At 45.0% G+C, this 12,663-nt stretch overlaps 1 protein-coding gene across 1 annotated transcript in view; it reads right to left on the bottom strand.

Annotated features, from left to right (window-relative positions):
• Btbd8 (BTB domain containing 8) overlaps positions 1 to 12,663 on the bottom strand; it is a 71,723-nt gene that overhangs the window by 20,366 nt on the left and 38,694 nt on the right. The window contains exons 6-9 of the mRNA XM_032916450.1: positions 7,876 to 7,956; positions 7,168 to 7,264; positions 1,650 to 1,738; positions 218 to 320 (exon numbers count right to left, since the gene is read on the bottom strand). Of these exons, the coding sequence (XP_032772341.1) occupies positions 218 to 320; positions 1,650 to 1,738; positions 7,168 to 7,264; positions 7,876 to 7,956 (370 nt within the window). The remainder of the gene's footprint in view (positions 1 to 217; positions 321 to 1,649; positions 1,739 to 7,167; positions 7,265 to 7,875; positions 7,957 to 12,663) is intronic.

Genomic DNA, 12,663 nt, shown 5'->3' with positions numbered 1-12,663 from the left:
GGATCTCCAATTAGGTCCTGAGTTACTGTGACTGTCATCTTGCTTTACAGAAACATTAACATTCAACTTCTGCATTCAGATCACTGTGAGTACTGCAGACTGAGTAACCTTTCTGATCGCACATAAGCACAGCATTCATAAACGTTCTGATGCACATAAGCATAGCATTCTAATATTTCTGATGAGCACATTAGCACAGCATTCAGACCATACTCACTAAGGACTGAATCTGCATACTGAGACACGTTTTCTGAATCTCAGGAGGAACATTTGCAAAGCTTCTTTCCGACCAAAACCTTGCAAAATGGCTTATAATGCAGCTGTTAAAATAAAATAATCCAAGTTAGAGAAATTAAAAATTTTAAAGTCAGTATCTTTGCTTTCAATCATATAAACAGTACTACATATTGTGGCTGATCCTCAGTTAGTTTTATGGGCTCTAAGACAGACTTAATTATATTCCTTTTCAGAAATGTAGAGGGCATGAGGTCACCATGCTCACAGGTAAACATTGGAGAAACTAGGAATGTTAATCATGCAGGGGTATCTCCTCAATGGAAGAAATAAAATGTTTCCACCCAGAAATCTGGGAGTGAATGTTATTAATGACCTGGTGCCCTTTGCTATATCTAGAGCCAGACCTCACCCAAATCACAGACACTCTCCTTCCTCCTTCCCTAGCTCCCAGGTAATAGAGCCCATCCTTAGGGGGGTATCACATATACTTTATGAAGGAGTTTCTAAGTAGCCACACCTTAAACTTTAGTGTGCACCAAGAACTGGAGTTTCCCCACAGTACTGTGTTTATGACAGCAAACCACCTGCGGCCAGATCCCACAGTTTGATGCAGTCAGGCCTAACTGAGTTTTCATTCTCACCTTCTCAAGATTTGCTTCCTTGCTGGCCATGATGCCTACAAGGATCCCACCGCACCCACACCCGCACCAGCACCCACACCAGCACCCGCACCAGCACCAGGACCCACACCCGCACCCGCACCAGCACCCGCACCAGCACCCGCACCAACACCCGCACCCGCACCCACCCACACCTGCACCCACACCAGCACCCACACCCACACCAGCACCCGCACCAGCACCCGCACCAGCACCCGCACCCACACCAGCACCCACACCCACACCAGCACCCACACCAGCACCCACACCCACACCAGCACCCGCACCAGCACCCGCACCAGCACCTGCACCAGCACCCGCACCCACACCAGCACCCACACCCACACCAGCACCCACACCCACACCAGCACCCGCACCCACACCCACACCAGCACCAGCACCCGCACCCACACCCGCACACACCCGCACCCGCACCAGCACCCGCACCCACACCCACACCAACACCCACACTCACACCTGCACGCACACCTGCACACACACCTGCACGCACTGCTCATCCACAGAAACAGGCACTTAAAGCTGCACTGCTGAGACTGACCCCACATATTTTAAGTGACATCTAGATCCACACACCTTCTCAATTGGTACAACTAGTTAAGAACTAACACCCTGAACTTCACATAGCAAGGTTAAAATTGCCCACAAATGTTGGAGGGTAAGAGTATACATTATATAAATGTGTGCACTATGTATAAAGGACACACACTAATAGCAGTACAGAAGGTGACTTACTTCATGCAGTCAGCAAAAAGGCTTTCCACTCCGACCGAATGAGCAATGACTAAGCATTCTAGAATAGATGCCCACGTTCTGGGAACAGGCTAAAATTGATAGAAAATATCATATTTAATCTTTTTAATTTATAGAGGCTGGAAGTATTTGGTTCATAAAGAAAAGCTGATTTATATACCTAAACTATAAAACAAATCCATACAATTCAAAATTTAATGAACCTGAAATTTTACTTTTTGGAGATCATGACGTAAAATTAAACAAACCAGATTCAGAAAAATAAGTATTAGTGCTTCCTCTCACATGTAGATACAACTTAGATAAGTACTATGCTTCCTCTCACACATAGATACAACTTAGATAAGTACTATGCTTCCTCTCACACGTAGATACAACTTAGATAAGTACTATGCTTCCTCTCACACGTAGATACAACTTAAAGCTCACATACACCTGTGTGTGCACGTGAGCTTCTGTAGGACACCACAGAAAGGGGGCTATAAAGAAAAGATGAAGGGGTCCGGGGGAGGGCAGCAAGGGACAAGAAACAACACAGTGGGATATGCACAGCATAGAAGCTGACAGGGATAGTGTGTGTGGAGAAGAGGACCACGGTGAGGGAAAAGGTGGGAGCAGTGGGCAGAAGGAAGATGGGTTTAATTTGTTAATTAATTACTTTTATTTATTTACATCACAGAGTTGCCCCCTCATGCTCCCCCTCCCCTTGGCCTCTGAGGGTGTTCCGCCCCCACATCCCCCACCCTGGGGCATCAAGTCTCTGCAGGATCAGGCACACCTCTCCAGTGGCGGTCAGCCCAGGCAGCCTTCTGCTGCGTATGTGCCAGGCCTCAGTCCCGCCCTGTGTGCTCTGTGGTGGGCGGCCGCTCCCAGGCTGTTGTTAGGTTGTTTGCCTTTTTAAATCAAGATAAACACTACTGCTAGTTTATACGACACATTTTGAAATATCTACTTCCTACACTTAATTCTCTGTCTGGAATTAACTAGTTCCAGAAATATACTTGCAGCCATTTTCTAGTTAGTGTCTAATTTTTTTCTTAAAAAAAATAAAACAAACAAAACTTTCCATGCAAAAACCTGTGCATCGGTGTTTAAAGAGGCTTTAGTCACACTTTGGGGACAACAGTAAGTGAACTAACTGTAGCACTTCCATGCAATGAATGTCACATTCAGCACTGAAAACTGGACAGAGGAACCCTGCACATAATCACTGAGTGATTATCTCAGAACAAAGCAACCGTGTAAGGCCTGATTCCAACCACCAAACTCCAAACCCCAAACTGCATGCCCTAACTGTGCCCCAAACTGACGGTCTGGGCTCAGCACGGGCTGTACTCTGGCAGGGTTAACAGAAGGACTGCTGCACACAGACCAACGTGTCCACTCAGCATTCCTCAGAAACCCTGAACCAGGAGAACCTCTTCCTGTACCCCTTACCTTGGCAAATGGGGCATCTAGCTTGTTAGGAGTACACTAACTGTGACACGTCAAACCGCAATTACCTCAAGGGTCCCTAAGTCCCTATTAATACAACCACCTCCTGTAGCTCATTGGAGGGAGGGGGACATCAACCCACCCACAAAGCCTTCAGCCCCAATCTGTTGCTCACAAGGTGAGCAGGGATAAAGATGGAGCAGACTGAGGGAACAGCCAACCATGACTGCCCAACTGAGCCCCATCCCCTGGGAGAGCCAACCCTGACGCTATTATTGATACTGCTATGCTTGCAGACAGGAGCCCAGCATGACTGTCTCCTGAGAGGTCTCATTCAGCAACAGGTGGAAACAGAGCAGAGACCACAGCCAATCAGGTGGAGCTCAGGGAGTCTGGTGGAAGGTGAGGGAGAGAACTGAGTGAGCCAGAGGTCAAGGATACTACAGGAAACCTAGAGTCAACTAACCTGGGCCCACGGGGGCTCAGAGAGACTGAACCCCCAACCAAAGAGCGCAATGAGGCTGGACCTAGGCCCCTAACATCTGAGGGAGACGTGCAGCTGGGTCCTCATGTGGGTTCCCTAACAAGTGGAGTCAGGGCTGTCTCTGACTCTGTTGCTGCAACTGGATCCCCTTCCCTACCTGGACTGCCTGGTTGGGCCTCAGTGGGAGAGGAGGTGCTTAGTCCTGCTGGGACTAGATGTCCCAGGGTAGGGTGGTATGCAAGCTAGCGGGTGGCTCTGACTTCTCTGAGGAGAAAGGGAATGGATAAGGGATTTGTAAGGGTGGGACTAGGAAGAGAGGAGGGAGGGGTATGTGGTTGCGATGTTATATAAAATTATGGAAGAAAAACACACTCAGACACACAGGCACACACAGACACACACAGAGACATACAACATATACACACATAGACACACAGATACACAAACAGACACACACAGAGACACATATAGACATACACATATAGACACACAAGATATGTGCACACAGACATGCACACATACAGACACACAGACACAGACACACATATACACACAGACATACACACAGACACATGCACACACACACATAAAGACACAGATACACACAGACATGTGCACACTGACACACACAGACATACACACAAAGACATGTGCACACTGACACACACAGACACATGTACACACACATAGAGACACAGACATACACACACAGACACATGTACACACACATAGAGACACAGACATACACACACAGACACATGTACACACACATAGAGACACAGACATACACACAAAGACATGTGAATACTGACACACAGACACATGTACACACACATATAGACACACACACACACACACACACACACACACACACACACACACACACACACACACACACCCCAAAGCCACCAGGCTCCTCTGGCCTGCACACCCTGCCCCACCACCATGGCTCTTCTGGGCTCTTCCAGGCTAAGCCCCCTCTGCACCACAGCTGCCTGCTCTTCATGACAGGTGGTACTCCCCTGGTCCTTTGCTGCCCCGTCCCAGACAGGCAGCCATGGCAGCACTGTGGACTCCGCTTGCTGACTGCCCCTGTCCCAGACAGGCAGCCATGACAGCACCGTGGACTCCCCTCACTGAGAGACAGCAGTTTGGCACTTCTGTACTTCCAATAATTTGTTCAAGGAGAGACAGAGTTAGGTGGTTCACTGTGCCCTCTCTTATGCCTAACAACCCGAGAAACCAGCACTCATCTGCTAGTTGCAGCTGCGAGTTTATAGATATTAAAGATGATCAGTGATCTATCACCGAAGTCTACTTTTAAATACTCTCTGCTCTAAGAGCAGATCGAAACTTTTTAAAATGTTTCCTTCTAATCAGGTCAGCAATTTCAAACTTTAAAATTAAGAACTACTGCTAACTTGTTCGTTCAATTGTTAAGAAGGTAGTATTATTACCTATCATTACCGTTAGTATTTAAGACCCTAACGTAGGGCTGGGGCGTAGCTCAGCTGGTAGGAAGGTAGCATTATTACTATCATTACCGTTAGTATTTAAGACCCTAACGTAGGGCTGGGGCGTAGCTCGGCTGGTAGATGCTTGTGTAAAATGCACAAGGCTGGGGTTCGAGCCTCGCGCTGTATGAGACGGGCATGCTGGTGAACGCCATGACTCCAGCACTGAGGCGAGAACAGGAGGTTCCTCAGCTTCATAGTGAGCTTGAGGCCAGCCCAGGATACATGAGACCCTGTCTCAAAAACTAATAAAATAAACAACTGAATGCACATATTTTGCTTTGCTTATTAATGCTTTTCTTTTTAAACATTATTTACTTATTTATTTATTTTCAAGACAGGGTTTCCCTGTATTGCACTGGCTATCCTGGAACTCACTTTGTAGGTTACACTGGCTTTGAACCCACATATCCGCCTGCCTCTGCCTCCTGATTGCTGGGATTAAAGTCATGGCACTACCACTGCCTGGGCTTATTCATTTGTGTGTGTATGTGTGTGCATGTGCACGTGTGTGTATGTGTATGTGTATGTGTTTTGCCTGTAAAGGCCAGTCACTGTGATGAATAAATGAAGACTAAAACTTTTTTTTACTTATGGTACAATATTCCAAGCTTCATTTATGAAAATTTAAAGTCTACAAAGCAGTAATGTTTGAGAATCAGCTCAACAGGATCAGGAATCATCTCAAATACTCACTATCACAACAATCCGGTGTACAGCAAATGTAGTAAGCATGTCCCACAGAAGACATGCCAAACACGGAGGTGTTTCCAGTGTCTTAATAGAAATACTGCCCCCCCCACACACACACTAGAACTGGGAAGTGCTGTGCGGCTCTCAGTGGGCCGGCTGGGACCTCCCATCATGTGCAGGCTGTGCAGCCATCAAACCCATTCAAGCGTTGGCAAATGATCTGCCCAATAACCAAACACCGAGTGGGTCACTGATCATGCAATACAAGGAGCAGCATTCAACTCAACATGCATGACACATTAAAAGTAGGGGCACGTGTATGTGAGGATAACTCATAGAAGAGACTTACAATGTAGACAGGTGGTAGTCAGTTTCTTAAAGAATCTCAGCTGAGACTGGATACCAACACAAAACATTTTTCCCAACTATTACTTTTAACCACATCTGTCAAATCTTTTTTCCTAGTAGAGTGCTGCTTTAATACTTCTGAAATATCTGACCCAAGCCTTTCCCTCCTCTCAGGCTAAGCCTGTGGCCAGGAAACCTAGAATGGAGTAAAGCATGGCCCAATCTCCACTCTTCTGTTCTCTGGGTCTGATTCCTGTGGAAGGGGCCTGCATGGCTATGAGCTCCTTATATGCTTAAGTGGGGACTGAGAGAGTAGGGAGCTGTCCTTACGTTACTCTAATTCAGAGACAGAGAAGGTCCTACCCAATGTAAAGACACGTAAACGTTATCCAAATGGCCACATTACACGTCAGACAGTGGGTAACATTGCATCAAGAACCTAATAACAAACACAGTATAAGCAATTCTTTTAGGGGTGTTTGCTCATTGCTAAGTAAATATGTGCTCAGTGAACTATAGAAAATCTGCAGAATAAGAAAAGCATAAATACGTGAATTAACTTACATTCAAAGTGTATTAAAGAATGGCAAATCAAGGCTAATGCACAAAGGCTCGTTCTTTAGATAGTGAATTTGTGCAAATCAAAACATGCTCAAACTCCATCAGACAGGGGCTGTGCTCAGACACGGCAGAGGGAAGGGGAGGAGCCAACAAATCCTTTGTGGGCCTTGGAGAAATGGAGTTGCTAACAGGTTTCCTTTCTCCTGCTGCCAAATTCAACAGGAGGCCTAGCTGTGTACTCTATCTTTGAATTATACAAGATTTTTATATACTGTCAACAAGTCCCCATATCAATTTGACTTTTCTTAAAATCATTACTTTTATTTTCTGGTTTTATAGGCATTTCTTGTGTTATTTTTTAGCGAGAGTCCTTATTAGCTAAATTGTGACATTTTTAAACATGACTGCATTAAAAGTTCAAAATCTAACACATATTAACTGGTCATTTGTTAGAATTAACAATTACCTTCTGAAAGAAATTACAGTAATCTCTTCTTAAAACATAGATTGCTACTTCTCTTAATCCTTCCAGTCCATACATATCAGCCACGTTCAGTATCTGACTAAAATAAACAGATATTAACTGATAATTCTCAAATGTAAAATCAGAGAATAATACACCATAATTTCTTGATAATATGTCCAGAAAAGAAGAATCTGAGTTATTACTCTAACTTGCTCTACATTCTCAGGTCACAGCCATCAGCACTGACACAGCATCTGCTCTGTGGTGAGGAGGGCGGGCGGGAGGGCAGGAGGGCGGGTGTGGAGCTGCCTCTCCCCCAGTCTCAGCGCTTACAGAACAAAGGACAGGGCTGTAAGGGCTGTGCTCTCTTTAGAGTTTACGGTTTGTGAGGAGTGTTTGTGCACCACATGCATGCAATGCCCTTGGAGGTCAGAGGGGGCACCTCTCGGAACTGGGGGTACAGATGAGCTTCCGTGTGTGTGCTGAGAACTGACCTAGAGTCCTGTGCACGAGCAGCAAGTCCTCGTGACCACAGCCATTTCTGCTGCCTCATACGTACTGTCCTATACATTCCCCAAATACAATCAAAATACAGCAAAACAGACAGTGAAAGTGAAGTTTCTACCTCATTGACTCTTGGCAAAATCGTTTAATAAAGCAGAACACACACAATTTTTATGTTTAAACTTACCCAAAAGTAATACATACCCAACATTAGCCTTTTCTGGAAAATCCAAAGTCCCTCCATATATAAAGTGCATCATAACACTCATTTCCACATGGGTTATACTGCAAGAAGGAAGTAACTTTCAGATCACACAGAGACAGTTCAGGTTTAATTAGCATCAATGGCACATTCTCTTTCCCCACCAACTTGAAGTGCTAACCTCTAGTCTTCAAATAACATGTAAGTATATCACGAACTTAAAATACCAGCTAGACTGGGTATGGTAGTGCACACCCTTAAACACAGCATTTGGAAAGAAGGGGCGGGAGGATCTCTTGAGTTCAAAAGCTTTGTCTATGAGGCAAATTTCTAATCAGCCAGGGCTATAGAGTGAAACGCTGAGTCAAAAAAAAAAAAAAAAAAAAAAAAAAAGAGAAGGGCTGAGAGGTGGCTCAATGGTTGTGTGTGTGTGTGTGTGTGTGTGTGTGTGTGTGTGTGTGTGTAATGAAATCTAGAAAATTAAAAACAACAAAAATATCCGTAGAACCTATGGATTTTATATAAGTTTAGAATGTTTTGTGTTTGAATTTTTTCTCACTCTGTGAGAATTTTGTATATTTTTATTTTTATCATATTCTGTCCCATCCCCCAGGGCATCCCAGATCTTCCCCAATTTTATGTTCTTTTTCTCTTAAAACAACAAAAATCACAAAAGGAAAAGGCCACTAAAACCCTGGAGTATCGGTGTTGTCCAACTGTCCCTGAGCGTGCACCGGCCCTGGAGTGCGGTTAACACACTGTCTCTCCACTGGAGAAAACTGGTTACACTTTCTCCAGCAGTTGTCCCCTGTGAACAGCTTCTTGGGCAGGGGTGTCTTGTGCATGGTGCTACAGTCTCTGTGAGCCTGTGTGTGGGTCCAGTCTGTGGTGTGTGGAGACGGAGGTCTCCTCAAGGTCACGCACGGCTCTGCCCTTACAGTCTTTCCGCCTCCTACGCAGCATAGACCTCTGCGCCTTGAGGGTGAGGTGGGATGAAGGTGTCCCATCAGCACTGAGCACCCCAAAGTCCCACTTTCTGCATGTTTTCCAGTTGTGGCTCTCTCTCTGGTGAGGGCCGAGCAGTGCACCGATACACGGGCATCGCAGTAGGCCACAGGAGCCATTTCACTGCTGGGTCAGTTTTGTCTTTTCGGCCCCATAACCTACTAGTCTCAGGTTCACTGACAACACCAGTACCTGTTCCACCTCACGGAGTGGACCTCAAACTTTAAAGTGGTTGGCTACTCACTAACATTCACCCCACCAACGCACTGTGGATGTCTTTCGGGCAGGTCACTATTATAGCTGTGAGGGTGGGTAAGTGGCTGTGCCTGGAGATTAACGTCTCCTTTAGTTGTAGGCACAGCATCTTCTACTCTCTGGAAGCTAGGCTGTGGAGATGAAGCTCCAGTTGAGTACGAGCTACGCTTGGCCATGGTGTGCACTGTAAGTATGAAGTGTCCTCAGCAGTAGGCCTTCCTGTCAGGTTTTGGAGGGAAACCAGTAATACTGATAATACCCTTTAGTGTCTAGGGAAGGCCTAAGGGATTCCTTTTGGAAAAGACTCAGAAACATGTGACCCATTCACAGTACTGGGACTTTTGCTTGGCATCATATGGCATTTAGCTGGGATACCATTGTCTTCCTCATCGTATGCCAAAGTCTTTTAAAGATCCGTGTGTGTGTGTGTGTGTGTGTGTGTGTGTGTGTGTGTGTGTGTGTGTGTGCAATAGTATGTTTTCATTTGGCTTTTTAAAAAGCCTTTGGTAGGGCTGGAGAGATGGCTCAGGGGTTAAGAGCACTGACAGTTCTTCCAGACGTCCTGAGTTCAATTCCCAGCAACCACATGGTGGCTCACAACCATCTGTAATGGGATCTGATGTCCTCTTCTGGTGTGTCTGAAGACAGCTACAGTGTACTCATATACAATAAATAAACCTTTTTTAAAAAAGCCTTTGGTATTAGCTACCCCTCCCCATATTCTGCACGCACCTGTCTTCCTATCCCTGACCCTTTTACCCACCTGTCCATTCTATCGTCTATTTATAACCCCACATTCTATGCCCTCTCCACCCCTCTATTCCACCTGGTCCCCTGGTCCCCACCTAACTTCTGTGGGAACTCTAAGTGAAGCAGCACACACATCTAAAGCATAAATGCTAACATCCACATATGAGAGAAAACATACAATGTTTGTCTTTCTGGGTCTGTGTTCCATCACTCAAGATGATTGTTTCTAGCTCTGCCCATCTACCATCGAACTTCATTTGACCAGCTGAGTCCAATCCCATTGTGTGCTGTGTTTCGTTATCTACTCATTAGCTGACGGACCCAGGCTGTCTCAGTTTCTGGCAATTATGAGTAGAGCAACAGTGAGCATGGATGAGCCCCTGTCTCTGTTGTAAGATGCAGACTTTCGGGAGATGCCCAAGAGCTGTTCAGCTGGATCCTCCGGTGGGCTTATTTTCAGCTTTCTGAGGAAACACCACACTGATTCCCATACTGGTTGACAAGTTTGCGCTCCCACCAGCAATGGGTAAGTGTTCCCTTTACCCCGAACCCTTACCAGCATGAGCTGTCATGAGCTGTTAACCTTGGCCATCCTGAGTGAGGTGAAATGAAATCTCAGTGTGGTTTTAGTTTGTTTCCCTGGTGGGTAAGGATGTTCAACATTTTAAAAGTATTTCACCATTTGTGGGAAAGAGCTCTCTTTAGCTTTATACTCCATTTTAAAATTGGGTTGTTTTCTTGGTATTCAGGTTTTGGGGTTTTTTCTTTGTATATTCTATATACTTTGTCAGATGTGTAACTGGTAAAGGTCCCTTCCCAGCTGTAAGGTTGCCTCCTGCGGTCTCAGTGCCTGTGCTCTGTCTGGGATCGTGTTCAGACAGCCCTTTCCTGGGCTGAGGTCAAGCCTGCTCCCTCCTCTCTTCTGTGAGATTCAGGGCATCTGGTCTGATCCATTTGGAGTCGGCTCTAAACAGGATAAATACGGATCTCCTCGCATTCTTAAATAGGATAAATACGGATCTCCTCGCATTCTTAAATAGGATAAATACGGATCTCCTCGCATTCTTAAATAGGATAAATACGGATCTCCTCGCATTCTTTCACAAGCAGCCATCCAGTCATCAGCGCTATTTGTTAAAGATGCTGTCTTTTCTCCAGTGTGCTATGAGGCCCAGGCCTTCTATTCTAATCACACTGATCAATATGGTATTTGATACCAATACTGTGCTATTTTTATTAGTACAGTTCTATAGGACAACTTAAAGTTGGGGATTGTGAAACTTCAGAGGTGCTTTTATTTCTCAGAATTATTCCAGATAACCTGTGTGTGTGAGTGTTTCTATATAAAGTTAATTATCTTCTCAATATCTGTGAAGAATTGTGCTGGGACTTTTATGGAGACTGTCGAATCTATAGGTTGCTTTTAATAGCATGGATTTTCTTTTTAAAACTGAATTAATCCTAGCAATGCACGAAGATCCATAGTTTAGTATTTTCTTTAAGTGTTTTCTTCAGTGCCTTAAACTTTGTATGATACATGTCTTTCACTTGCTTGGTTAGAGTTAACATGCGATTTTTTTTAGGCTATTGTAAAAATTATTGTTTCCCCGGATTCTTTCTCAGACTGTCACGTGTATGTAGGAAGGCTACTGATTTTAGTGAGACATTCCAGTGCACTGCTGAAAGTATTCGTCAGCTGTAGAAGTTCCTCATGGAGTCTTTAGAGTCATTTATGTAAAATATCACATTGTCTGAAAATAAGATACTTTCGCTTCTCCACTTTTATCCTTTCATCTCCTCCAGCTGTCTCCTTGTTCTCGCTAAGACTTCAAGCATTACACTGAACATGAAACTCTTGTATCCGTAGTCTATCCAGGACTTATCATAAAAGGATGTTTGATTTTTTCTTTTTTCCAGAGCTGGGGACGGAACCCAGGGCCTTGTGCTTGCTAGGCAAGTGCTCTACCACTGAGCTAAATCCCCAACCCCAGATGTTTGATTTTTGTCAAAGGATTTTTCTGCATCTTCGTCTAGACTTCTTGAGTTAGAGGGGACTTGAGAGGTGGCTGTCACACGCTCAATCTCACCTCAGCATTTCTGATAAATAGCCTTTGGTTTTACTTAAAATGGATACCTTTGCTAAGTAGAAGGGCCTTTGCCATGGAAATCTCTCAATCTCAACTTAGCAGAGGCTCTAGCTTGGTTGGCGTCCTGACATAGGTGAAGGAACAGGATTTACATTTGTATTAAGTACATGATTTGCTGGTTCTGAAGTGATGACTTCTGCTATGGTTTGAATACAGTTTCTTCACTCTAAAAGTCATTCCCTGCCAATAAAGCCTCTCACTGCTATTCATCTAGATCCCAAATTGAGGCCTGCAGTGAACAGAAAGAGAATGGCCCTTAGGCTCAGGTATTTGAATGTTTGGTTCCCAGCTGGTGGAGTGTTTAGGGAAAATTAGGAGGTATGGTTTTGTTGGAGAAATATTACTTTGTGTGGGCTTTGAGATTTCACATGCCTAGGCCCAGCCTTCTCTCTCCTCTCTCTTTCTCCCCATGCTTCCTGCTTGTGGATCAAGCTATTGCTCCAGCACCGTGCCTTCCTGCCACCATGTTCCCCACCACAACAGTCATAGATTCACCCTCTACAACTGTAACCAAGACCTTGTTTGTAGTGTCTCTTCATAGAAAAATACAAGTAATTGAGACGGACCTTGAGGGTGATCTTAACCCTTTCCCACACTACATCCTGCCGTTGGCAACTTGCAGAATTTCTCAAT

The sequence above is a fragment of the Rattus rattus genome, chromosome 11 (assembly GCF_011064425.1).
Source record: "Rattus rattus isolate New Zealand chromosome 11, Rrattus_CSIRO_v1, whole genome shotgun sequence".
In the NCBI taxonomy this organism is placed as follows: Eukaryota; Metazoa; Chordata; class Mammalia; order Rodentia; family Muridae; genus Rattus; species Rattus rattus.
The sequence above is the reverse complement of the archived record's forward strand: the minus strand, read 5'-3'. Positions and strand labels throughout refer to the sequence as shown.